Source organism: Sorex araneus, chromosome 6 (genome assembly GCF_027595985.1).
Source record: "Sorex araneus isolate mSorAra2 chromosome 6, mSorAra2.pri, whole genome shotgun sequence".
In the NCBI taxonomy this organism is placed as follows: Eukaryota; Metazoa; Chordata; class Mammalia; order Eulipotyphla; family Soricidae; genus Sorex; species Sorex araneus.
This window is the reverse complement of record NC_073307.1, coordinates 163570646-163597003: the sequence shown is the minus strand read 5'-3', so window position 1 is coordinate 163597003 and position 26358 is coordinate 163570646. Positions and strand designations below refer to the sequence as shown.

Below are 26358 nucleotides of genomic sequence, written 5' to 3'. Positions count from 1 at the left end.
CTGCCCCCCACCTCGCTCAGAGAGCTAAGCTAGGAGTTAGGGCGCTGGTCCTACGCATTTTACCTACCCTGACACCGCATATGGTCCTCTGAGCACCCCCAGGACCCCCAGGAGTGCTCCCTGAGTGCAGAGCCAAGGGAAGCCCTGAGCATTGCCAGGTGTGGCCCTTCAACACAAAGACAGACAGACAGACAGGAATCTCCATCAGTTTTTCCACCTGGTCCTCAGGACTCTCGTCCATCAGAGAGAGACCCAGACTCCCTGCAAAGGCGCGAAGGCTCCTCTGCGTCCTGCACAGCGCGTGAGGGGAGGGCAGGCCAGGGCCCAGAGGCCCAGAGAGGGCAAGGTATTCACCTGAGGCCACACAGCCTAGCCTCAGAGATCAGGGGCCAGGGGCCAGGCCATAGACTCCCGAGTCTCAGGACCAGGTTGACCTTGGCACGGTGATGCAGTGGGCAGAGGGGGCACTCGACGTGAGCCTAGAGGAATGAGCTGAGAGTCCCTGAGGCAGATGGTGCTCCCGCCGCACCTAGAAACAGCGCTGGGGCCTGCAGGGTGCAACCTTGCTACGGCTTTTCTTTCTTTACTCTGGGGGGCGGGGGGCTGTATCTGGTCCACACAGGAGTGCTCAGGGTTTCCTGCTGGTACTCGGGGAACCACAGGGGGTGCTGGGGATCAAACCCAAGTCGGCTGCTTGCAAGACCTTCCCCATTATATTCTCTCTCTGGCTCCGAAAAATCTCTTTGCTTTTTGGGTCACACCCGGCGATGTGACTCTGTCCTCAGGGGTTACTCCTGACTCTGCACTCAGGAATTACTTCCGGTGACGCTTGGGGGACCATATGGGATGGCAGGGATTGAACCCGGGTCGGCCACATGCAAGGCGAATGCCCTACCCTCTGTACTAGCACTCCGGCCCCCCAAATCTCTTTCCTTTATTTGAGGGAGATGAGGCACAGACAACTGTGCTCAGGAATCACTCCTGGGGGACCTTGGGGAGCTCCTGTGTAGCCTGACTATCTTTCCCTTTTTGTTGTTTTTGTTTTGGGGTCACAGCTGGTAGTGCTCGGGATTTAATCCTGGCTCTGTGCTCAGGGATCTCTCTTGGCAGGGCTCCGAGATGCTGGGATCAACCCCGGTGTGCCGTGTGCCAGCCAGGCGCCTACCTGCTGTTCTGTGGCTCAGCCCAAGTCCTTTTCAAATCATCTTTATCAAGATAATAAGATTCCAGGGCTGGAGTGATAGCACAGCGGGTAGGGCATTTGCCTTGCACGCGGCAGACCCGGGTTTGAATACCAGCATCCCATATGGTCCCCTGAGCACCGCCAGGGGTGGTTCCTGAGTGCACAGCCAGGAGTAACCCCTGTGTATCGCCAGGTGCGACCCAAAAAGAAAAAAAAAAAAGATAATAAGATCCCCAGGGCTGGGGAGACAGTACAGAGGGTGGGGCACTTGCCTTGTAGCTGCTGACCCAAATTCAGTTCCCAGCACATCATACGGTCCCCCCAGCACTGCGGTAGAGATCCCTGAGCACAGAACCAGGAGTAATCCCTGAGTACTGTTGGATGCGGCCTAGAATATAAACTAATAAAGATAATATTTATCTACCTGACATCACATTCACCCATGCTGGGGTGCTGTTGAATGAGTGACTTTCTGTTTTGTAAGATGAAGAAACATTCTGAAGTCACACGGATGTGCCTCCGCTTCCCGCAAGAACTGCGCACTGAGAGATGGTTAAGATGGTCCCCCTGGTGCCTTGTACACAGGAAAAACCCAGGCCCCTCCACACAGCCCCAGCCTCAGGCCACTGTCCCCAGGCTGCCACCAAATCCCTTCCCCTCTGCCCCACCCGTCCTAGAGGTGCTCATGGGAGTCACAGAAAGAGGTAAAGAGGGCTGCCCCACCCCGCCCCGCCTGCAGCCTCTGTTTACCTGAGTTTCCACCTAATCTCATGAGGAAGTTCCGAACCCTCAGGCAAAGCCAGACTCCCCATTTCTCTCTCTCTTCTACCCCTGGGGTCCAGTTGCTCAGTGAAAGCTCCCACACCCCCATCCACCGCCACCCCCAGAATCTGGGGATTTGTTTCAGCGGCTGGACCTGAGCTCACAAAAGCTGCCCCGGCCCTAACATCATCTTTCCCAGCTGATGCTTTATCTCTGCCCTCAGGCCCTCGCTGAGGACAGTGCCTGGTTGGGGGGGAGGGGGGTGACACTCTCTGAGCTGACAGGTGTGAGAAGGACCTTGGCCGAAGTCAGGGGGTCAGGCCCAGGATGGATTCCTGGCCAGCACCCTCCTCTTTTTAGGTTTTTGTTTTGGGGTCACACTCAGAGGTGCTCAGGGCTTCCTTCTGGTCCTGTGCTCAGGGTTTATCCCTGGTGGGGCTCCGGGGACTATGTACGGTGCCGGGGATCGAACCCAGGTCAGTCACTCTGCAAGGCAAGAGCTCTCCCCGCTGTCCTATGGCACCGGCTGGGCACCTGCCCTAAGACACCTGGCCCCAGCGTGTGAGTGAGAAGTGGGTGCAGCCCCGCTGGAGAAAAGCCCACCAGGAAGCAGCCACCTAAGCGTCCCCAACTTTTTACACCCTGGGCAGACCATTTCCACTGCAGGGAAGGCTTGTGTCCCTCCCCAGTGACCTAGAGGACACCTTTACAGAGAGTTCAGAACAGACCCTGCCGTGCCCACTGCCCCTGGACCAAGACTGCCTGTTTGTTCATCAAGTTGTTAGGTCCATGGATGACCTCAGTTTTCCTCTTCTGTAAAATGGGAATATTCATAATGCTTCACTCATGAGCACGTGGCAAAGAGCAGATGAGGTAACAGGCCAAGGCTCGGTTCCTGATATCTATGCTTTTTTCAAATTGGGTGGGGGTGATGCTCAGGGGACCATACAATGCTGGGGATCAAGATCCAGCATGTCCAGAATGGACACCCCAGGCCCGACACTCCTCCCCCGAAACCCTGCGTCTGTTCTTCGTGACAGCAATGGACACCCCTGGAGACACGGCGGCGCCTGGCTCCCACTGGGCTCAGCTGCACTCACTGGCATTTCTTTTTTTTTTTTTCTTTTTGGGTCACACCCGGCGATGCACAGGGGTTACTCCTGGCTCTGCACTCAGGAATTACTCCTGGCAGTGCTCAGGGGACCATATGGGATGCTGGGAATCGAACCCGGGTCTACCGCGTGCAAGGCAAACGCCCTACCCGCTGTGCTATCACTCCAGCCCCCTCACTGGCATTTCTTGGGGGACCATTCGACTCGCCAGCTCCCCAGCCTGGGACCTTCCCTGATGATTCCTGAAATTCCCTCACCCCTTGCTCCTCCATCTCTGGACAGTCTTGCCCAGGTCACAGGCTCCGCTGGGGACACTTGGAGACAGGACTTGCTTCCAACTGCCTTTTATCTTTAACTGCAGCATCTCTGTGGGTGATGATTCTGGGTGGGGAACCCTCACCCAGGGGGGTAGGGCTGTGATGATGGGGATCCCTCAGGGTGGGGGGGAAAGGGCCTTGATGTGGGGAGCCCTCACCTGGGGCAGGGTTGTGAGTGACCTGTGGGGAGCCCTCCCCCAGGGAATAGGGCTGTGTGGAGTGGGCTGATGTTTTTTTTTGTTGTTGTTGTTTTGTTTGTTTGTTTTTGCTTTTTGGGTCACACCCGGCGATGCACAGGGGTTACTCCTGGCTCTGCACTCAGGAATCACTCCTGGCGGTGCTCAGAGGACCATATGGGATGCTGGGAATTGAACCCGGGTTGGCCGCGAGCAAGGCAACCGCCCTACCCCCTGTGCTATCGCTCCAGCCCCAATGGCTGATGTTTCCTGACAGGGCCAAGTTGTGGTCTCAGAGGCCGCCCCTCAGCATTGTTGTAGGGCCATGGGGCTCAGGGGTTCTGCAGCCGCTCGATTTATGGTTTTTTTTTTTTTCGTTTTTGGGTCACACCCGGCGATGCACAGGAGTTACTCCTGGCTCTTCACTCAGGAATTACCCCTGGCGGTGCTCAGGGGACCATATGGGATGCTCGGATTAGAACCCGGGTCGGCCGCGTGCAAGGCAAACGCCCTACCCGCTGTGCTATCGCTCCAGCCCCCGCTCGATTTATAGACATTGAGGAGTGAATGCCCTGATGCTCAGACATGGTCATAATCCTGTTCGTGTGTTTTTGTTTGTTTGGGACCACACCCCGCTGCGCCCAGGGATCACTCTCAGTGATGCTCAGGGGACCGCGAGCGGTGCTGAATAAACCCTGGTCACTCCGCAGGCAAGCCTGCACCAGCCCGCGCTCCTTCTGCCTCCTTCGTACCCATCTCTTCTCCCACTTCTAAAACTGGAAAAATCCTTCCTAGCTCACGGGCTGCATACAACTGACCCCAAGGGAGTTAAAATCCGTTTATTACTGATTTCCAGATTAGAGATCTGAAAACAATTGTGATTAATTATTTCAGAAAAGGGCCTGCGGCCCCAAGCAGCAGCAGGCAGAAGGGTGGGTCAGTTGATCTGCCAACCATCCCAGGTATTGTGTGGGAAGAGCCGTTGTTGGCTGCCCTGCAGCTCTTGATAAAATGTTTTCTTAACTGCCAAGTGAGGATAATGATCTTTAGCTTAGGGGGGTTTAGGAGCGTGGAAAGAGTCAAAGCGAGGGAAAGTGCTTATGCAAATGTTTAAGCCCTCACTCACTTCTACTGAAGTGTGCTGCGGCTCTCACACCAACTCACTTTATCCCTCGGGGAAGCGTACCACGAAGTTTGAGGAGACACTGTCCCTTTAAATCCTCCCCGACTCCCCGCCCAGAAGTGGAGCATGCGCACTCCTCGCCGCGCTGACAACTCCAGCCACAGCCTTTGGAAGAGCCCGAGGAAGGGAGGTTAAAGGTCCTCCCACACGGAATTCATACGCAAGCGTAAATCAAAATTGGGAGCACTCTATCCTGCGGAGAGTCCTGTCCCTTTGCGCGCCCGCAGGCCCCGCCCCCCGCGGCCAATCAGTAGATCGCGCCCTCCGCGATGGCCAATGGCAGCGCGCGGGGGGCGTGGTCGGGCGCCCGGGGGCGCGGCCTGGCGCCGTGAGAAGCGGTGGGGCAAGCCGGGGGCTCTCGTGAACAGCGCCAGCCGGACAGAGATCGCCGGCGGGCGGCGAGCGGAGGCGGCCCGGCCCGGCGCGCTCCGAGATGTCACGATGGCTGTGGCCGTGGTCGAACTGTGTGAAAGAGCGAGTGTGCCGCTACTTGCTGCACCACTACTTAGGTCACTTCTTCCAGGAGCACCTCAGCCTGGAGCAGCTGAGTCTCGACCTGTACAAGGGCAGCGTTGCCCTGCGGGACATCCACTTGGAGAACTGGGTGAGGCACCGCGCCCGGGCCCGCGAGGGGGCTGGCGGCGGGGGCGGGGGCTTCGCCTCCGAGCCCCGGGGAGAGGTCGAGGCGCCGGGAGGCCAGAGGTGTCCGGGCAGTCCTGGCGTGCGGGCGTCCGCGGGGCCGGCGCTGGGCGCCCCCGGAGCCTGTTGCCGGGCGGGCAGAGCCCTGGCCTTCACTTCAGAGGGGAAACTGAGGCCGGACGGGGCTGTCACCTGTCCCGAGAGCGCCAGGAGCGGCGCAGCCGCGGGGGGCCTGAGTGCCCGGTGCCCGGGGGCCGAGCCGGGGCCGAGCGGGGAGCCGGGGGTCGGGAGCCCGGCCGAGGCCCCGGAGGGGAGGCGCCCCGACCTCGGGGCCCGGCGGGTGGGGTTCGCCTCCGGATGTGGCTGTCAACAACCGCGTCAGCGCCGTGTGGATCAACACCTCGTGCGCCTACTTCCTGCTCTGGGCGAGTGGGCGGAGCCAGCGGGCGTCGGGGGCGGGGCCTCGGGGGTCGGGGGCAGCCCGGACCCCCGCCCCCCCCCCACCCGTGGGGAAGCCGACCTCTGGCCGGGAGGGGACCCCGTGGGGCTGGGAGGCCGAGGGGGAAGGTCTGGGTCAGAGCTGGGGCTGGGGGCGGCGAGGGGCGGTGACTCAGGGCTCAGCTGACCCGGGAAGGCACCGCCAGTGGGAGGCCCCAGCAGCCGGCCCCGGGTCAGCCCTCCTGCGGCTCCCTGGCCTCCCTACAGCCTGGCCCGGAAACCTTTGGCTTGAGGGGCTCTTCCGGCCCTTCCCAGGTGGTTGGGGGTCAGTGGCTCTTGGCTGCAGACCCCAGTCCTGAAGCCTTTCTTTGGCTTGCAGCTGTCCTCCTGCCCCCTCCCAGGGAGCTGCACCCCTGCTGGGCCTGTAGCCCAGTGGACGCCCCACTACATTAGCCCAGGCCTCAGTTTCCCCTGCATCACAGGACGCCACCTGAGGCCTTGTAGCTCTGTGCGCGTTTGTCCGCACCGTGTTTCCTGAGATTCCCCGGGCTGCCAGTCCCAGAGCCCTTGAGGTTCTGCGGAGAGGCTGGTGGGTTGCAGCTTTGGGCCTCAGAGCGACAGTGCACCCACATGTTTGGAGTGCCGGGAAATGGCCTCAGGCTCTGCCTCTCCTGGGTGCTTAGTGAGTATGGGGGTGCTGCCTCTCGCCATTGAGACAACTCCTCGCACCCCTACCCGCGTACATCGCCCGCTCTCTCCTTGGGCTGCCGAGATCAAGCCCATTTGATGGAGTGGCGGGACATGGGCCGGGAAGGGGAGCGGGCAGGGTGCGGGCTCTGTCCCCCGCACTTGGGTCTCCTGAGCCAACCTTCCTGCCTCCCAGTCGGTGAACGAGGTGCTGGAGTCCGTGGAGTCACCCCTGGAGCTGGTGGAAGGCTTTGTGGGCGCCATCGAGGTGGCCGTGCCCTGGGCCGCGCTGCTCACAGACCACTGCACGGTGCGCGTGTCCGGCCTCCAGCTCACCTTGCAGCCTCGCCGGCCTGGCCCAGGTGAGCGCGGGGCGAGGGGGTCCCCGGCGGGGGTAGGGCTGTCCGCCCCCCTTCCCCCAGCCGTTCTGAGGGCCCCTCCGTGCCGTGCCGTGCAGGACCTGGGGCGGCCGAGTGGCAGAGCACGGGCTCCCGCATGACCACCAGCATGCAGCTCGCCCAGGAGTGTCTGCGGGACGAGCTGCCCCAACCGTCCGAGCCGCCGCAGCCCCTGGAGGGGCTGGAGATGTTCGCCCAGACCATCGAGACTGGTGAGTGGGCACGTCCTCTCTGGCCACGGGGCAGACCCGGATAGCCCCGTGACCCCTGCTGCCGCCCTCTTCTCCCCCCGCAGTGCTGCGCAGGGTCAAGGTGACTTTCCTGGACTCTGTGGTCAGGGTGGAGCACCAGCCCAGGGACGGGGAGCACGGCATGGCCGTGGAAGTTCATGTGCAAAGGTAGGGACAGGCCAGCCCTGGGGGGCTGTCAGGAGGAAGAGGGGTGAGGGGCTGCCGGCTGCACGTGATGTACCCCCCACATTCCAGCTGGGGCTGCTGGGAAGTGCCTGGGCAAGTGTCGGGGTCTAGGAGGTGGCCATTGAGTGGGGGGTGGGCAGGCAAGGACCAGGCGGAGCAGAATTGGGGGGACCCCGAGGATCGGGCCACACCGGAGAGTGAGCGAGCGTGGTCCGGCTGAGAGGGGGCAGCGCTGCAGCCCTGGGGCTTCCGGCCGGGGTGGCCGGGCCCCAGCTGACCCTTTGCTCCCCAGACTGGAGTACTGTGACGAGGCGGTGCGGGAGCCCGGGCAGGCGCCCCCCGTGGACGTGCACCAGCCCCCCGCCTTCCTGCACAAGCTGCTGCAGCTGTCGGGGGTCCGCCTGCACTTTGAGGAGCTCCCCGCACAGGTGCGCCCCCTCCCGACTGCACCCCGGAGCCCTCTTGACCTCCCCTCCTGCCTCCCACAGCCCCTGAGCTCCCCTCTGAACCCCTCCTAGGAGGACCCCCCCGCGCCCCCCTTGCAGATTGGGAGCTGCTCTGGGTACATGGAGCTGACGGTGAAGCTGAAGCAGAACGAGGCCTTCCCAGGCCCCAAGGTGGGCCCCGTGCCGGGACACGACCCTTCCCCTAGTGACCCAGATCTTGCCTGGGGCGAGGTCTGCCGCGGGGAGAGGGGTGGGAGGGCTGGCCCGAGTCGGGGCTGGGGAGACATTCTCTGTCTCCTCCACGGCTAGAGGACTGAAGCTCTGGCCACAGTCACCCAACTGTCTGGTGGCAGCTTGGTCAGCCTCCTTGGGCGAGAGGGCCCGGGGGTGTGGGGGAGCCGGGAGGCAGCCCGGCAGGGACCTGAGGAAAGGAAGGGCCCGTCACTCCCTGGTAGGATGTAGGCCCCTGCCCCCCCCACACCCCAAACGAGGGCAGGAGGCGAGCATGGCCCCCGTTCTGCCCCGCCCGCAGCTGGAGGTGGCCGGCCAGCTGGGCTCGCTGCATCTGCTCCTCAGCCCGCACCAGCTGCAGCAGCTGCAGGAGCTGCTGGGCGCCCTGAACCTCCCAGGTGAGGCGCCTTCCTGGAGCCGGGGGGGCGGGGGGGCGGGGAGGGCAGGTGACCCACACCCGAGGCGGGCTCTCGCCCCCCCCCCCAGACACCCCAGGCCTGGCCGACAAGCTGAACAAGAGCCGCCCGCTGGGGGCCGAGGACCTGTGGCTGATCGAGCAGGACCTGAACCAGCAGCTGCAGGCGGGGGCTGAGCCCCTCAGCCCCGACCCCCTCAACCCCCTCGTCAGCCTGGACAGCACTGGTGAGTGTGAGCGCGCTGGGCAGCCCGGGGAGGGGAGGGGGGGGTCATGCCATGCCATCACCGCGCCTGACCCCCAGCCCCGGCCCGCAGACCTCTTCTTCTCCATGACTGGCCTCACGAGCAGCGCCATGTCCGCCGTGTCTGACCTGTCCCTCTCTGACGTGGACCTGGCGTCCTCCATGCGCAGTGAGGCCAGCGCCCGCCGCCTCTCCACCCAGGCCCGCCCCGTCGGTGAGCACCAGGGGGCCTCGGCCTGGGGGCGGTGGGGACGGAACCCTGACCTGACGTGAGGGCCGGAGGCCCCGTCGGGTCAGCTGTCCGGGGGGCCGTGTCCGCTCTCGGGTGGGTGCTGGTGTGGGGGTCGCTTTGGAGGGCCGGGGCCCGTGGAGCGTCAAGGCTTCTCCACACCGTGCAGTGCCAGGACTCGAACCCGGGCCTCACTCTCGCAAAGCCACACTCAGCCTGCCCGGCCACGTCCCTGGCTCTGCTCAGACAGTTCGCCTCGTGCCGTCCGAGGTGGCGTCAGGCGGAGCTGCAGTCAGCTTAGCCCTGTGCTCGCCGCTCCTCGGAGGCAGGCCCCTGGGTTAGATGGTGTCCGAGGGGCTGGCCCAGGCCACCCCAGCCCCCACCTGGCGCCTGCCCTGCTGAAGCCCGTGTCTGTCCCCCCGGCCCCAGGCAAGACGGCGCCCGCGCCCCTCCCGGACACCCTGCGCCCTGACTCGCTGCTAAAGATGACCTTGGGGGGTATGACCTTGACCTTGCTCCAGACGTCAGCCCCGGCCCCGGCCCCGGCCCCGGCTTCCGGCCTGCCCGACCTCGCCACACACTTCTTTGCCGAGTTTGAAGCCACCAAGGATGGACCCTTTGGTTCCCGTGACTTCCACCACCTTCGCCCGCGCTTCCAGACGGCCTGTCCCTGCAGCCACGTCCGGTACCAGCCCGAGGCCGGGGGCCCCCGAGCAGAACCCCTGCGTCCCCCTTGCCGCCCCACTCTGACACCGGCGTCTCCCCCGCAGGCTGACGGGCACAGCCGTGCAGCTGTCCTGGGAGCTGCGGACGGGCCGGGGCCGGCGCACCACCAGCTCGGACGTCCACTTCGGGCAGCTCGAGGTGCTCGAGTGTCTGTGGCCCAGGGGCGCACAGGAGCCCGAGTACACCGAGGTGCGGGCCGGGCCAGCGGGGCCAGGCGGGTCTGTGGCATGGGGCGCCCCGGCACTGGCCTGACCTTCCTGCCGTGTCCCCCCCAGATCCTGAGCTTCCCGGGCAAGGCGGGTTCCCAGGCCTCATCCCGGCCCTGTGCCCACCTCCGCCACACACAGACGCTACGCCGCGTGTCCAAGGTAATGCCAGGCCTGGGGGCCCTGTCCTGTCCCCCCGGGCCCCTCCCGCGCGTCCTGCTCCTGCAGGTCCCCGCACCTTCCCTCCCCTGCTCAGCATGGCCAGCCTGGCTCCTCGGGGTCGGGTGCGGACAGGTCCAGCTCTGAGCCGCAGAAGAGGTGAGGGTCCCCCACTGCCCTCTGGGTGCCCTGCTGGGTGTGGCATGTAGCTCGGGACCCCTGGCCGTCCTGTGCTCTCCCCTCTGCCCAGCCCTCGCTGACCTGAGACCCCTCCCCACCCTCAGAGCCGCCCCCACCGCCCCGCGGCCTGCCACTGCCACTCGGAACTGGCCCTGGACCTGGCTCCCTTCCAGGCGGATGTGGAGCTGGGGGCCCTGCACCGGCTCACGGTCCTGCTGCGGCAGGCCAGCGTCCCCCCCGCGGAGCCGCCCCCAACAGGCCTGCTGGTGAGGCGTCCTCCAGGACCCGGCGGGGGGGCGGCAGCGGGAGCCCCGAGGCAGCTCTGACACCCCTGCTCACCCCCCTGCCCCCCCTGCACAGAGCGAGGCCCCGCCGGCCCCCGAGCAGCAGACTGTGGTCCGTCTCTCTGCCCCCCGGGCCACCCTGCGGCTGCGTTTCCCCATCGCTGACCTGCGGCCTGAGCGCGACCCCTGGGCCGGCCGCAGCTTCCGGGGAGAGCAGCTGCAGCTGGAACTGACTGAGCCCCAGTTCCGCTCGGAGCTGAGCAGCGGGCCCGGCCCCCCGGCCCCCACCCGGCTGGAGCTCACCTGCTCCGACCTGCACGGTGAGACTCGGGGGCCGCCGCGGGTGGCGGGTGGGCTCAGGGCTCCCCCGAGTCTGGCTCGCAGGGTCTCGGGCCGGGCACCCACCTGGCACGGGGCCGGGGGGAGACAAGCAGAGAAGCTGGGACAGCTCCTCTCTCCCTCAGGAACCTATAAGGACGGAGACAAGCCCCCGGTCCCCTGCCTGCGCGCCTCCAAAGCCCCGGACCCCGAGAACCCAGGGGGCAAGTGCTTCTTTCCCCAGTAAGTGAGGCCCCGGGGGCGGGGAGGGGAATGGCCGGCGACCGCGGGGCCGCAGGCAGTGACGGGCCTGTCTCCCGGCAGGGTAGTGGTGACCCTGCACCCCCAGCTCAGCAGCGCGCAGTGGGAGGCGGCGCCCGACAGGGCCGAGGAGCTGGCGCTGTCGGCCGAGAGCCCGTGCGAGCTGGGGGAGCCGGAGCCCTCGCCCTTCTCGGCCAAGCGGACCATGTATGAGACGGAGGAGGTGAGCCCGCGCCCCCGCGTCCCTCGGGCTCTCCCCACGGGGAGCCGGGGTCCCATGGTGCCCGCCCCGCCCCCAGATGGTGATCCCCGGGGACGCCGAGGAGATGCGGGCCTTCCAGAGCCGTGCCCTGGCCCTGTCGCGCTGCTGCCTGGAGCTGCTGCTGCCCAGCGCCCACATCTTCCTGCCCAGCAAGGACTTCTACGAGAGCCTCTACAACAGGTGGGGGCGGGGCTGGCAGGCGGGGGCGCCCAGGGGAGCCCCTCACCCACACACCCAGCCATCGGCCTGTCCGTCTGTCTCAGGATCAACAACGACCTGCTCATGTGGGAGCCCCCAGACCTGCTGCCCGGCGCCCCATCCCCCGCCCAGCCCCCAGGCGACCAGGACCCCTCGGGCTTCTGGAGCGACCACTTCAAGATGTGCAAGTCGGCCTTCAAGCTGGGTATGGCGGGGCGGGGTGGGGGGCACCCTGGAGCGGGGTGGGGCTGGGCGGCCTTTCGGGGCTCTTGGCCCACACGGCGCCCTCCTGTCCCCAGACTCGGACTCGGAGGATGAGGATGCCCCCTTCGTCTCCGCTCGGGCGCCCTCGGGCCCGCAGCCCCCCGCCCCCGAGGCGCCCAGCCGTCACTCCCAGAGTTCTTTCTCCACGCTGGTGACGGTGCTGAAGGGGCGGGTGACCGCGCTCTGTGACACCAAGGTGAGGGCGCCGCCCGGGCCTGCCTGCACCCCGAGCAGCAGCAGCACCTCTCGGCAGGGGGCGTGGGAGCCAGGCCCCTTGGGGAGGGCGGAGGTGCTGAGGCCGGCCTGTGCCCCCGGCAGGATGAGGCCGGGAGGCGCCTGGAGGCCGCCCATGGGGAGCTGGTGCTGGACGTGGAGCGAGGCAGCCTGTTCAACGTCGCCCAGTACCGTGGCCAGCCGGGCCTCGGCTACTTCTGCCTGGAGGCCGAGAAGGCCGCCCTGTACCACCGAGGTGTGAGGGCTGGGGGCCAGTTTCCCGGGCGGGCGGAGGTGGGGAGAGGTGGGGCGGGGGGGGGGGGCCGAGGGCGGAGCTGGCCGGCGGGCCGGGGCTCACCAGCTCCCTCCCCAGCGGCTGTGGACGATTACCCGCTGCCCAGTCAGCTGGAGCTGCCCAGCTTCGCGCCCCCGGCCCAGCTGGCTGCCACCATCTACCCGTCGGAGGAAGGGGTGGTGGAGCGCGGAGCCTCGGGGCGCAAGGGGCAGGGGCGGGCCCCCAACATGCTGTCCACCGCCGTGCGCATCCACCTGGACCCCCACAAGAACATCAAGGTACAGCAGTCACTCCGGACCTCCCCCTCCCCCGCCGCCGCCCCGGGTGACCAGACACCCCCTCTCTGACCGCGGCCCTCCCCCCAGGAGTTCCTGGTGACGCTGCGGCTGCACCACGCCACCCTGCGCCACCGCACGGCCCTGCCAGGACAGAGCTGGTACTCGCAGGTGGGGCCGGGGGCCTGGGCGGGGACAGCGGGCGGGGGCCGGGCAGGGGGGACCGGGCACAGCAACCCCGTCACTGCCCTTCCCACAGCTGCTGGAGTTCCTCGACGTGCTGGACGACTCCATTCTGGGCTACCTGCCCCCGACGGTCATCACGGTGCTGCACACGCACCTGCTGTCCTGCGCTGTGGACTACAGGTGTGGGGTGTGGGGAGGGGCGGGGGTCGCCCCGGGGTGGAGCCCGTTCCGACTCACAATGACCCCTGACCCTTGTGGGCCCCCCAGGCCCCTCTACCTCCCCGTGCGTGTGCTCCTGACCGCCGAGAGCTTCTCCCTGTCCAGCAACATCATCATGGACACGTCCACCTTCCTGCTCAGGTGAGCGCCCGCCTGGGGCCTCGCGGGGCCTTCCTGGCCATGTGGGACGCCGCCCCGGGGCAGGAGCGAAGGGGTTCCTCCTCCCGGGGGCTTGAGGAAATGGGGGGAGCCAGTGTCCAGAGTGAAGGAAACAGCCAGAGACCCGCCGGAAACACCCAGATTCCCGCCCGGTCTCACAGGCAAAGTGAGGCCGGGAGTGGGGGTTCCCGTGGACACTGGGGGGCGGCGGCTGGTGGGGGTCCGGGCCGGAAGGGGCTCTGTCATGTTGCCGCTGCATCACGGAGCTTGGACTGTGGCCGTGAGAGGCAGCAGCAGGTGGCCTGGGGTGCGGGGGGCGCGGGGGGGCACATCCCCAGCCCGAGGAGGCCCGTCTGCCCCCTGACCTGAGCCCTGCTGTGCCCCAGGTTCATCCTGGATGACTCGGCCTTGTACCTGTCCGACAAGTGTGAGGTGGAGAGCCTGGACCTGAGGCGAGGTGGGCAGGGCCCGGGGGCCCCCCTTTCTCCCCCATACACACCCCCCCTGCAGGCCACGCCCCTAGGAAGCCCCGGTTCTCCCTGCCGCAGCAGCCCCGCCATCTAGAACCTTCTCCCGCTCTCCCGCAGACTACGTCTGCGTCCTGGATGTCGACCTGCTGGAGCTCGTGATCAAAACCTGGAAGGGGGACACGGAGGGCAAGCTGGTGAGCCGTCAGACGGGGTGGCCGAGGCGGGGGGTGGGGCAGGGAGACCGGGTGGGCCCCGCCGCCCCCCCCACCTTCGCCCCCCTGCCCCCGCAGAGCCAGCCGCGGTTCGAGCTCCGCTGCTCCAACAACGTGGTGCACGTGCACAGCTGCGCCGACTCCTGCGCGCTGCTCGTCAACCTGCTGCAGTACGTCACCGGCTCGGGCGACCTGCACCCCCCGGCCCGGCCCCCCAGCCCCACCGAGATCGCCGGCCAGAAGGTGCAGGTGAGGCTTACCAGCCCCCCGGCGGCCCCTTGCTGCCCAGGCGCCCCGGCGACCCCCCAACACTCACTGTGCCCGCCCCCAGCTGTCGGAGAGCCCCGCCTCGCTGCCCGCCTGCGCCCCGGTGGAGACGGCCGTCATCAACCAGCGGGACCTGGCCGACGCCCTCCTGGACCCCGAGCGTGGCCTGCAGGAGCTGGCCCAGCCCACAGGTGGGCGGGCGGCCCCCGGGCGTGGGGAGTGGCCCCTGGCGGGTGGCCCCCCCCCACCGACCGCTCCCTCCGCAGGCGGCCCCCTGCCTCGAGCCTCGCCCGTGTCGGTCTACCTGTTCCCGGGTGAACGGAGTGGGGCCCAGCCCCCCGCCACCCCGGGCGCCGACCCCGCGGGATCCCGCTCCGAGCCCCAGGAGGAAGAAAAGGAAGAGGAGGCAGACGGAGACACGCTGGACAGCGACGAGTTCTGCATCCTGGACGCCCCCGGCCTGGGCATCCCGGTGGGTGGCAGGCCCTTGGGGAGGGGGGGCGCGGGGGGAGGGCCCTTCTGGAGACCCCGCCGGGATAGAGGCTGGAGGTGGGGTCCAGCCCTCGCTCGGCTGGAGGTTGTACCTGGGTGCCAGGCGAGTGGCCGGCCCCAGTGTGGTCCTCGGGGGTCTGCAGCCCCCCCACTGACCGCACCCCCTTCCCCGCAGCCCCGGGACGGGGAGCCTGTGGTGACCCAGCTGCAGCCGGGCCCCATCGTGGTGCAGGACGGCCACTTCTCGCGGCCGCTGGGCAGCACCGACCTGCTGCGGGCGCCGGCCCACTTCCCGGTGCCCTGCACCCGAGTGGCGCTGCGCGAGGTGTCGCTCGTCTGGCACCTCTACGGCGGCCGGGACTTCGGCGCCCACCCCAGCCACCGGTGAGCCTGGGTCCGGGGCGGGGTCGCGGCGCTGCGGGCCGGGGTCCTGGCGACCCCCGGCCTCAGCTGGGCGTGTCCCTCTGCAGGACGAGAGTTGGCCTCGGGGCCCCCCGGGGCTCCCCCTCCCGAAGCTCTGGCGCCAACCGGCCCCAGAATTCCTGGCGGACCCAGGGGGGCAGCGGGAGGCAGCACCACGTGCTCATGGAGATCCAGCTCAGCAAGGTGCGGCCCCGACGGGCGGCGGGAAGGGCCCCATCTGGAAGGCTCTCGGGAATAGTCGGGCCAGCGGCTGCCCTGGCGCATATGAGGGCTAAGGAGCGGGGGAGGGGGCAGCCCTGGAGAGGTGAGGCTTAAGGGAGGGGCTCTGCCATGCCGGCAGAGGGTCAGCTCGGCACCCAGCCAACGCCTGTCAGGCCCGAGGGCTGGACAGGGGGGCTGTCGTGATCAGGGTGCAGGCCGGGCTGTGCCCCGGGAGGGGAGGGCGGGGAGGGGGGCAGGCAGCAAGTGATTCCCGGGGACCACAGCCTCAGGGGTGAGGCGTCGGGGCTGTGGGACTCGGGCGTGGGGGGTGCCGGTGTCCGTGGTGGGGCGGGGGGGGCGGGGGGCCCGGGGGTGGCTTCGCCCTCACAGCTTGGGTCCCCTCCGCCTGCAGATGAGCTTCCAGCACGAGGTGTACCCGGCCGAGCCCCCCGCCGAGCCCCCCGCCGGCCCAGGCCGGGAGCTGGAGGAGCGGCCGCTGTCGCGCCAGGTGTTCATCGTGCAGGAGCTGGAGGTCCGCGACCGCCTGGCAGCCTCGCAGATCAACAAGTTCCTGCACCTGCACACGAGCGAGCACATGCCCCGGCGCGCCCACTCCAACATGGTGCGTGGGCGTGGCCAGCACGCAGAGCGCTGGGTGGGGCCCACAGGCGCGCAGGACTCGGGCACAGTGCTCCTGCACACATACGCGCGTGTGTCACGGACAAGGCTAGCGGGGCGGGCCTCGGGGCAGGGCGGGGGGCCCAGAGGCTGCCCCGCCCAGAGCTCGCCCTGTGCCCCCAGCTCACCATCAAGGCGCTGCACGTGGCCCCCACGACCAACCTGGGGGGCCCCGAGTGCTGCCTGCGGGTCTCGCTGATGCCGCTGCGGCTCAATGTGGACCAGGTGAGTGGGCTGCAGGGGGCAGCGCCAGTGAACCCCCCCCCCTGCCGCCGGCCCTGTCCCAACCCGGCTCCTTGCCCTGCAGGACGCGCTGCTCTTCCTCAGGGATTTCTTCTCCAGCCTGGCGGCCGGCATCCACCCCCTGGTCCCTGTGGACACGTGTGCGGAGGGTAAGAGCCCGCGGGGGGCGGCGGGCGGGGGGGGCACTGCCCTGGCATCCTGGTCCCACCTGTGTGTGCCTCCCTGTCCCCAGCTCACCCTGAGGCCCAGGTCCAGCCCCGGGATGGGCAGCCTGAGGGCTCCGAGACTGCGGGGGCCCCCGAGGCCGCCCTCGGCACCCCATCCACGGAGCAGCAGCCCATCTACTTCAGGTGGGACCCCCCGGGGGTGCGGGGCGGGCTGCGGGGCAGGGGAGGGCGGCCACTCGGTGACCCCAGACCTCCCGGGGGCGCCTGCAGGGAGTTCCGCTTCACGTCTGAGGTGCCCATCTGGCTGGACTACCACGGCAAGCACGTCACCATGGACCAGGTGGTAGGTGGCGGCCGGTGCGGGAGCCCGGGGGTGGGGGGGGCGGGGGCCTGTGCCCACAGGGCCTGGGCCGCCTCTCGGGAATGCACCGTCTCCCCGCCAGGGCACCTTCGCGGGGCTCCTCATCGGCCTGGCCCAGCTCAACTGCTCCGAGCTGAAGCTGAAGCGGCTGTGCTACCGGCACGGGTGAGCCCCCCGACCCCCCACGCCTCACGGCAGGCCCCGGAGCAGGGGGGGGGGCACCCTGCCCACCCCGGCCCTCTGCTGTGCCCGCAGGCTGCTGGGCGTGGACAAGGTCCTGGGCTACGCGCTCAACGAGTGGCTGCAGGACATCCGCCGGAACCAGCTGCCCGGCCTGCTGGGGGGCGTCGGCCCCATGCACTCGGTGGTCCAGCTCTGTGAGTACCCGCTTCCGGGGGAGCGGGGGAGGGGGTCGCGTGTGGGGTGCCGGGGGCGCCCCTGACCGGCGCCCACAGTCCAGGGCTTCCGGGACCTGCTGTGGCTGCCCATCGAGCAGTACCGGAAGGACGGCCGCCTCATGCGGGGCCTGCAGCGCGGCGCCGCCTCCTTTGGCTCGTCCACGGCCTCCGCCGCCCTGGAGCTCAGCAACCGGCTGGTGCAGGCCATCCAGGTGAGGGCGCGCCCGCGGGCAGCAGCGGGGCGTGGCCCAGGCCCGGCGCCAGCCACGCCGTCTCTGCTGCTTCTCCTTTCTGGGTCTCCAGCGTCCACAGTGTGCACGCCCCTGCCGAGGGACCCCGGCCCCCAGCTAGGGGCGCTGGCCCCATTAACAGACAGGCACACTGAGCCTGAGGCTGGCTGGGTGTCCTCAGACCCAGGGACACTGGAGGGGACCCCTGAGCGCTGGCCCAGCTCTCCACGGGGGGCGGGCACGGTGGGGGGCTGCCCGCTGCGGAGCCTCCTGGGGTCTGGGCAGGGGGAGTGGGCAAGGGCTGCAGTGATGCTGGCGAGGAGCAGAGGGGCGGTGGGCAGGAACTGGGGGGACAGTTGAGGGTCACTGCCAGGCCTGGACGGGGGCGGGACAGACGGGAAGCTGGGCTCAGGGTATGGAGCACCCTGGGGGCCCGTCAGAAGTGCTCTTCCTGGGGCCGGAGTGATAGCATAGCGGGTAGGGCGTTTGCCTTGCACGCGGCCGACCTGGGTTCGATCCCCGGCATCCCATATGGTCCCCCAAGCACCGCCAGGGGTAATTCCTGAGTGCAGAGCCAGGAGTAACCCCTGTGCATCGCTGGGTGTGACCCAAAAACCAAAAAAAAAAAAAAGAAGTGCTCTTCCTGCAGCCCCTGGGACACCACCCTATGGTGGGGCGAGGTGGGTCCTCACGCAGCACCCCACCCCCACCCCGTGCTCCCCAGGCCACCGCCGAGACCGTCTACGACATCCTGTCGCCTGCAGTCCCCGTGTCACGCTCCCTCCAGGACAAGCGCTCAGGCCGGAGGCTGCGGAGGGGCCAGCAGCCGGCTGACCTCCGGGAGGGCGTGGCCAAGGCCTACGACACTGTCCGCGAGGTAATGAGGGCGCCCCGCCCCGCCCCGCCCACCCTGGCTCCCCCCCGCCCCGCCCACCCTGGCTTCCCCCCCCCCCCCCGCGCCCCCGCACTCACAGTCCCCTCCGCAGGGCATCCTGGACACCGCCCAGACCATCTGTGACGTGGCGTCGCGGGGCCACGAGCAGAAGGGGCTGACGGGCGCCGTGGGCGGCGTGATCCGCCAGCTGCCCCCCACGGTGGTGAAGCCCCTCATCCTGGCCACGGAGGCCACGTCCAGCCTGCTGGGCGGGATGCGCAACCAGATCCGCCCCGACGCACACAAGGACCAGGCGCTCAAGTGGCGCTCGGACGAGACGCAAGACTGAGCGGGGCGCGCCGGGACCCGCGGGCGCTGCCCCCCGCCCCCGCCCCGCCGGCCCGCCCCGGTGACTCCCGGAGTCCGGCCGCGCCCCGGGTGGCCCTATGGACCAGGAAGGAGCCGCCCACGGGGTGGGGCGCCCGCTCCAATCTGCACTTTCCCTCCGGGGCCAGAGGCCGCTGCGCCCCCCCCCCCCACCTGGGCCCACACTGCTGCCTTGGCCCGGGACAGAGGCCCTCGGACCCTCGGACCTTCCTCAGCCAAGTGTCCGCGTCGCTGGGAGGCGGGCCAGACACCTGTGTTCAATGTATTATTTTTAAGCTCCTCGAGTGGGTCAGTCTCTGCATGAAGTGGAATAAACTGCCCGCCGCCAGCCTGTCCCGTGTCCCTGCCCGGCCCACCTTGGCCGCTGTCCAGGTCCCCACCCTGGCGGCCAGGGGTCGCCACACCCACCCTGCCCCTCCCAAGGCCGCAACCGTCCAGGCCAACCCTGGGGCATGTCCTGGGCCCCCGGGACTTGGCAGGAGCCGGGCGAAGGACAGCGGTCTCGGCCCACCTGGCTCCGTACTTCCAGCCCCACCTGGACTCGGGAGGGCCTGTCTGGGGTCCTGGGGGCTCAGCCCCTGGTTCCTGGCTCTCGGGTCCTTGCTGGACAGTTCCTCCAAGCTGCTGCAAGGACCCTGCGGTCAGCCCAGGCTGTGGCTCAGGTGGCAGGGTCCGACAGCGCTGCTGGTGGCAGCCCAAACCTAAAACGAGAAGAAAGTAAGGCAGGCCTTGAGGAACCTGGACCTGCCCTTTTTAAGGGGGTTCTGGGGCGACCGTCAGCCTTGGGGTCCCAGCTCTGGACACTGGAGTGGGGCGTGCCATAACCCCCAAGCCAGCCTGCCCTTAGGGCTCCCTGCGTGGAAGGGCTCGTGCCCGGGGACAATGGGGAAACTGAGGCCCTGCCCACGGGGATCGTCTGCGGCCTCGGGGGAGCAGCTGTGGTGGTGTCCCCTCTGCTGGGGGGCCCGGGGGTGTGGCAGAGCGAGGTGTGGGCCCTGGCCGCATGTGGGGCCGGGTGCCAGGTGGGTGCAGGGCAGACACTCGGGCAACAGACTGGGGGGCTGGGGCCGGTGCCACGAGGGTGTGGGGGGCTCAGGGCTGATGCTTCCTGGAACCGCCCCAGCCGGCCCGGGCACAGTCCAGTTTGCGTCCTTCGAACCGCCCTGGTGATCAGTATTGACAGGCGGCGGGGTAATCATTAACCTCTGCCCGGGGCGCGGCCAACGGCTCAAAAGGCCCTGCACCCGGGGTGTCCCCACTTCCTCCTCGTGCTCGAGGCCAGCCAGGCACCCAGGTAAGGGCCTGCGCAGCGGGCAGTCGGGATCCCGGGTTGCGGACATCCTGCTGGGCCCACCGCCTTCGGAGGAAGCGAGACGGAGCCTGGGGGACTGGCGTGGGTGCCAGTCCTGCCCCTTCAGACACAGCCTCAGTTTCCCGAGGGGCGCTGAGCAGCCAGGACTCCTGCTGGGCAGGTGCTGACCCCTGCGACGGGAATTGAGGGGCTCCTGCTGGCCGTTGGGAGTGGGGCACCTGCGTGGCTCCTTCATTCCCAGGCGCAGGGTCCCTGTGGGGGAGCCCAGGGGTGGGGGGCAGTTATCCCCTTAATTGCAGCCCTGCAGGGGGGTAGCAGGGTGGGGCGCCTGGAGTCCTACCCTATAACCTTGGGCGGCTTCCTGGCCTTTTTGGGTGGGTTTCTGGCACGGGGGAGGGGGGCCTGGGAGGGGGACATGGCCGATACCCCCCGGGAGCTGGGCGCCAGCTCCTCTCCATGTCTCCTGACCTTGGTGAGACTGGCTCTGGGGCCTGGGCCGGCTCAGACTCCTCCGGCTCCTCCACAGAGGGATCAGAGACCGCGGGCCAGGCTGGGCGCAGGACAGCCCCTGGGCCCCGTCCCAGCGGAACGCTTCCAGGCTGGGCCGCTTCCTCCGGGCCACCCGGCCCCAACCCAAGCTCTCCCAGGCCTGGCCCAGCGCATCCCGAGTTCCTGCCGCCGTCCCCGCCACTGGGGGCCTCTCTTCCTGTCACCACCCCCAGATCTCTGCCCACTCTCCCCCCTGATCCTCGCTGCCTCTCACCCCCAACTTCTCCTGCTGTCCAAGGAAACCCCCACTTCCGGGACCCCTGGAGGGGCGCAAAGGCCTGTGAGGCAGGAAGTGGGCACCAGGGCAGAGGCGGCGCCCCCCCGACACCCCCCCCCCGCCACCCGGGGCCGGCCGGACCTGGTCCTTGGAGCTCCGTCTGCCTGGGGATGAAGCGTGGGGGGTGGGGGGCAGGGACATGGGGGAGAGGGGGCAACTCTCAGCGGGGCCACTCCGGAGCTGGACTTCGCCCTGCGCTGGGCTGGCGGCAGGCTGTGGGTGTGGGCCCCGCGATAAGGAGCCCCATAAAGGGGCCGCGGGATGGGCCGCCACCCCGTGTAACAGCAACTCCATGTGGAAGTCGACTCTGGTTCCAGTGGGGCTGCTGTTACCGGGGGTGGGGCCTCGGTCTGCAGAGGGGCCCCGCCTGCCGTGCTCGCCGAGACACAGTGCACAGGGCTCTGACCTATGAACTGACAGCCAGTGCCCGCTTCCCTCTGGCTGCCAGTTCCATAGGTCACAGTTATGTTCGCCTCCATGCCAGCCACCGCGACCGGCCTTCCAGGACGGGGTGGGGGAGGTCAGGGGTCGGGGGGGGGGAGGGAGGCCCAGAGGGGTCATGCTCGGCCCCCCGTTCCCTCTGATCTCAGGCCCGGTTTCCCGGTTCCCTTCTTAGGACCCTGGGCTGCCCGCTCTGACTCCGTGCACTCTGGGCTTTGCCCATGCTGTTCCCTGTGCCGAAACACCCTTCCCGCCTTCCTTGGCTCCCTCCTGACTCACTGGTTCAGTCCCTGCCCAGGTCTCTGTAGCCTCCAAAGATGTCTTGAGGTGCGCTTAATCGTAAGCGGTGGGGCATCCCAGTGCCCCTCGGGGCTCCCCCTCAGCGCTGTCTTTGCCCCCCCCCCAGCTGATTTCTGCCTTTTTTCCCTCCCCCTCCCCCCACCGTGAGCCCAATGGTGCTCGCAGGTCCTGAGCTTTCATCTCGCACCCCAGGGAACACCATCCGTGGCCAGTGTGGCCACTAGGGGGCGCAGGCGGGTGCCAGGCCCTACTCTAAAGGAGACCCCAGCCAGCACCCCTGGCCCTGTGCCCCAGCACAGCCGGGGGACGGGAGCAATAGTACAACAGGTGCTACCAGCACCTGCCTCTCACACACCGACCCGGGTTTGACCCCCGGCATCCCGTACAGTCCCCTGAGCACCACTGGAGTGAGTTCAGAGCCAGGAGCCCCTGAGCACCACCGGATGTGACCCCCACCCCCGCAAAAAAACAATGCTGGGAGCCACTGTGTAGACAGACTGCGGGCCCCTCCTCGCTCCAGCACCCACTGTCCCCGCCGCCGTGGGGCGCTCGCACGGTGGAACGCGCCCCTGGGGTAAGTTTCTGCTGGGCCGGAGAAGCTTCTTAAGATGCTGAGCACGTGCTTGGCAGGCAGGAGCCCCGGGGTCAGCTTCCAGCGCCTGAGCACTACCTGAGTGATTCCTCCTGCCCGAATAAATAAATACAGTTTTTCTATTTTCCCATCACGTTTAATTATCTAAAAAAAAAAAAAAAAAAAGCTTTCTGCTGCAGAGGAAGAAAAACAGGCCTAGGGGGCTGGAGCGATAGCACAGCGGGTAGGGCATTTGCCTTGCACGCGGCCGACCCGGGTTCGATTCCCAGCATCCCATATGGTCCCCATGAGCACCGCCAAGGGCAATTCCTGAGTGCATGAGCCAGGAGTAACCCCTGTGCGTCGCTGGGTGTGACCCAAAAAGCAAAAAAAAAAAAAAAAAAAAAAAAAAACACCAGGCCTAGTCCTGGAGGGTGGAAATAAGTCCATTTTGCCTCGTGGGTCGTGGGTCACCTGTCCTTCCCGTGTGCTCCCCCGCCCGGGACGGAGCCTCCGTCAGTGCTGCACAGATTCGGGCACAGAGAGACAGAGAGGGTACGCGTCCGTCAGAAGTCACACAGCACGCCCCAGCATCTCAGAAGACCGGGAACATGGCAAACAGGAGGCACTGTGGCTGACCCTGCGGCACTGTCTCTCGCCACCACCACCCCCCACGTGTGATTTTGCTCCCCCGTTGTCTGCTCAGAATCTCGGGGAGCACACGCAGAGCTCCGCAGCCCCTCCCAGGACCCTTATCTCAGTCCGAGCAGTGCTCAGGGCTCAGGGCGCTTATCTTATCCTGCGCCCATCCCAGACTCCGAGAGGCAAAGTCCAGAAAACACCATCCACACGGGCACCCAGGCGGGCTGGGGTTGGAGCCAGGCCCCGGCAGAATGGGGCTGTCAGAACGCGGGCTGCGGTGGGGGACCCCCTGGGCTTCCTCCTGCCTCTGGCACCTCCGCTGACCCTTGGGACACTGTTTCCTAATCACCTCTGACCCGGAGCCTTCTCCCAGCGGGCCCTGGGCCTGCCCAGTCTGCACCAACTCCCGCAAGCCAAACCCGCAAGCCAGCCCCGGAGAGACAGAACAGCGAGGAGGGCCCTTGGCGTGCACACGGCCAAGGTGGGTTTCATCCCCAGCACCCCAGATGGACCCCTAAACCTCGCCAGGAGTGACCCGGGGCCACAGACCACCGCCAGATGTGGTCCCCAAACAAGCCAAAAACAACTAAAATTTTAAACAAGGACAATATAAAAGGCCTTCAAGTCGGGGTCAGAGGACAGCTCCACAGGGAGCCCGTGCCTTACCCGCAAAAACCCCGGGTTCACTCAGCAGCACCATGGGGTCCCCTGGGCACCGCCGGGGGTGACCGCCAAGCACTGAGCTGGAAATCAGCCCTGGGCACCACCAGGTGAGGTGTGGCCCAAAAGTTAAAACGAAAAAAGGGGGATGGCGAGATCGTCCAGGGGTTAAGGCGTTTGCTTTTTCGACTTTGTGTCCCCTGTACCATGCCTGGTCCCCTGAGCACCGCCAGGGGTCACTCCTGAGCACAGACCCGGCAATGGTCCTTGAATACAGCTGGGTGTGGCCCAAAACTAACCCCGCCAAGAAAAAGGAAAAGGGAAAAGAGTTCACAGACCCACGGCTGGAGAGAAGCCGGCCCCTCGCGGCTCCCATGAGGCTCTGGGTGGCTTAAGGGGGCATCAGGCACCACTGTCACCCCCAGGCTGATGGCCAGGACCCCCCAGCCTGTGGCCCCCAGGGAGCAGTGACCACTGACTTTCTTCTTTTTTGGGGGGCGCCACACCCAGTGGTGCTCAGGGGACCATATGGGATGCTGGGGATCGAACCTGGGTGGGCTGTGTGCAAAGCAAGCGCCTTACCCGCTGTGCTCTCTCTCTCTCTCTATCTCTCTCTCTCTCTCCCTCTCTTTCTCTCCCTCTCTCTCTCTCTCCCTCTCTCTCTCTCCCTCTCTGTCCCTCTCTCTGTCACTCTCTCTCCCTTTCTCTCCATCTCTCTCTCCCTCTCTCTCCCTCTCTGTCCCTCTCTGTCACTCTCTCTCCCTTTCTCTCTGTCTCTCTCTCTCCCTCTGTCTCCCTCTCTCTCCCTCTCTCTCCTTCTCTGTCTCTCTCTCTCCCTCCCTCTCTGTCTCTCTGTCTCTCTCTTATTCCCCCCCCTCTCTCTCCCTCTCTCTGCTGTAGGAACAATGTTTTTTTTGGGGTCATACCGTGCTGGGGCTTGAACATGCAAGTGTGTGTGTTCAGCCGCTGGAGCCACATCCATCCTCCGGCCCCAACACGTTGCCTCCTGCAGGCTCAGGGACCGGCACTGAGTCGGGGCTTCATCACTGCACACAGAACTGAAGGCGGACCCTGCGAATGAAGATGCCCAGGGGTGGGGGGTCCTGGGGGTCATTGGGTACCTGGAGCAGTGGGAGCAGTGCCAGGCAGAGGCCCTGATGTATGTCACCACAGTCCCCACCCATCCCGCACAGCTGGGCGGCCCTCGTCCGCAAAGGTTTGCCGGTGATGAATTGGGGCTGGGGGGCACATCTAGCGACGCTGGGGGCTCTTCCTGAGGCTGTGCTCATCAGCGACCCACGGCTGAGCTGGGGATTGAACCCTGGGGCCGGATGCTTCGCGAGAGAAGCATCATAACACCTGTACTGTCTGCGGCTCCAAGAAAGGTGGACCTGAGTCCTACCTTGCCAGGGGAAGTCCAGGAACAGGTCTGACACGGACATAAAGATGCAGGAAGGGGCTGTCCCGGCTGCTCCGCCACGCGCCTCGCTCCCTGAAGCCACCACCAGGGGGCGCGCCAGGCCACGTCTTGAGGAGCGGGGGCCCATCGGTCTCCAGATTCTCTGCCTTCAACCCGCTCTCCACCCCCCCCCCCAATTCTCCCTTCCCTAGTCGCCTCTCAGGGATACTGTCAGAGCCTCACAGTCCGTGGTCTTGGGCACTCATCACACCTGTCACAGAGGAGTTCCTGGTGGGACATCAGCAACCGCCGTGTGCAAAGAGAACAAATAGCGTGTATGTGGCCAGAGCTAGCAGGACCCCTGCTGTAGCTGCCAATCAAAGGGACATCTCTGAACTGCCATCTCTGCCCCCTGCAGTGTGCCCTGCAGGGACCCCACCCTAGACAAGCGTTCCTTGCCTGGCCCCGCAGGTACAAGCCCCCTGGGCCCTGGGCGGGTGATGGTTTTGCTGAGTACAGGGTCGGGATGCCATGTCCTGTCAGCTCCAGGGGGCCTGGCTCCTGAGTGTGCACAGTCAGCCAAGCTGGACACGATGCCCCTGTCCTTATCCCTGCCCCGAGCTACACGCCTGAATGGCACATGCTTTATTCTACTTTTATTTATCATTGTTTTGTTTGTTTTGTTTTAAGGGTGCTCAGGGGGGTTACACCCGGCTCCGCATTCAGGCACCACACGCAGCAGAGCCAGGGGTCTGGGATGCTGGGAACTGAACCCGGGGCCGGCTGTGCACGAGGCCAGCGCCCTCCCCGCCGCACTGTCGCTCCCGGCTGCGCTATCTTGTTTATAGCACTCTGGAAATGTTCCGAAAACTGGGAACACCCACACCCCTTCACTTGGATCCACCAGAAGCTAATCACCCCCACCCCCCCTCTCTCTCACACACACACATTTTTTCCTGAACCATCTAAGAGTGAGCTGCCTCCGCTGCGGCCCTTCCCCTGTAAATATTTCCACATGTATCTCAAAGGAAAACGGCATTTCTCACAGTTACCACATCCGGTGGCTATGGGGCAACGCCGCGATGTCCCAGCACGCCCGCTCGGGAGCCATCTTCACTCTCAAGACCTGACATTTGCGTTTGAGTTTGTCGCCCCTCCCCCGCCCAGGGCTCAGGGCCCTCCAGGCTGGCGAGTCGGTGCCAGCGCCTGAGAACATGGTGCTGCTTGGACCCTGCCAGGGGCCTCCACAGCCATAACCCATGGGGTCAGGGGCCGCCAGGCCGCACCCAGCAGTGCTCAGGAGATCACTTAGTGCCAGGGATGGAGCCCGGGTCGGGTGCTTGCAAAGCGCGCACTTTAACCCTTGGATTATCTCTCTGGCCTGACCCGGCTTGAATTTATTTATTTATTTATTTATTTATTTATTTTTAGCTTTGGGGTCCCACCCTCCACCCCTCACCCCTCCAGAAGAACTCCTGGGACTACATGCAGAGCCAGGGGTAGAAGCTGGGTCTCGGTATACAAAGTCCGTGTTTTCGTCCATGATCTCGCTCCCCACGCTCAGCTTGACATTTTGTGCGTATGTGTGGCGGCGGGTGGGGGTGGGGTCCCCAAACTGTGCTCAGAGGATCCAGGGTCTCTCCTGGGATTTTTTTTTGGGGGGGGGAACAATGTTTGTTTTCATGGCAGCAGTCACAGCCGGCGGTGCCCAGGGGTTACTCCT

The 26358-nt window shown here is 66.5% G+C and overlaps 1 protein-coding gene across 1 annotated transcript; it reads left to right on the top strand.

The window, feature by feature from the left end:
* The first annotated feature begins 4927 nt into the window (after positions 1 to 4927).
* Positions 4928 to 18817, top strand: ATG2A (autophagy related 2A). Its single transcript, XM_055142859.1, has 41 exons — positions 4928 to 5337; positions 6694 to 6859; positions 6955 to 7107; positions 7191 to 7293; positions 7604 to 7739; positions 7830 to 7928; positions 8290 to 8386; positions 8475 to 8630; positions 8721 to 8861; positions 9306 to 9561; positions 9647 to 9791; positions 9878 to 9970; positions 10252 to 10413; positions 10508 to 10751; positions 10896 to 10992; positions 11074 to 11233; positions 11310 to 11452; positions 11536 to 11675; positions 11770 to 11930; positions 12053 to 12203; positions 12321 to 12520; positions 12608 to 12688; positions 12777 to 12883; positions 12971 to 13063; positions 13468 to 13538; positions 13669 to 13745; positions 13842 to 14012; positions 14095 to 14221; positions 14297 to 14502; positions 14698 to 14906; positions 14993 to 15128; positions 15559 to 15768; positions 15948 to 16049; positions 16132 to 16216; positions 16300 to 16417; positions 16505 to 16577; positions 16678 to 16760; positions 16851 to 16972; positions 17051 to 17205; positions 17948 to 18100; positions 18210 to 18817. Exons 1-41 carry the CDS (start codon positions 5167 to 5169, stop codon positions 18444 to 18446), a joined length of 5790 nt encoding a protein of 1929 aa, XP_054998834.1. The 5' UTR covers positions 4928 to 5166; the 3' UTR covers positions 18447 to 18817.
* Positions 18818 to 26358: the final 7541 nt, after the last annotated feature.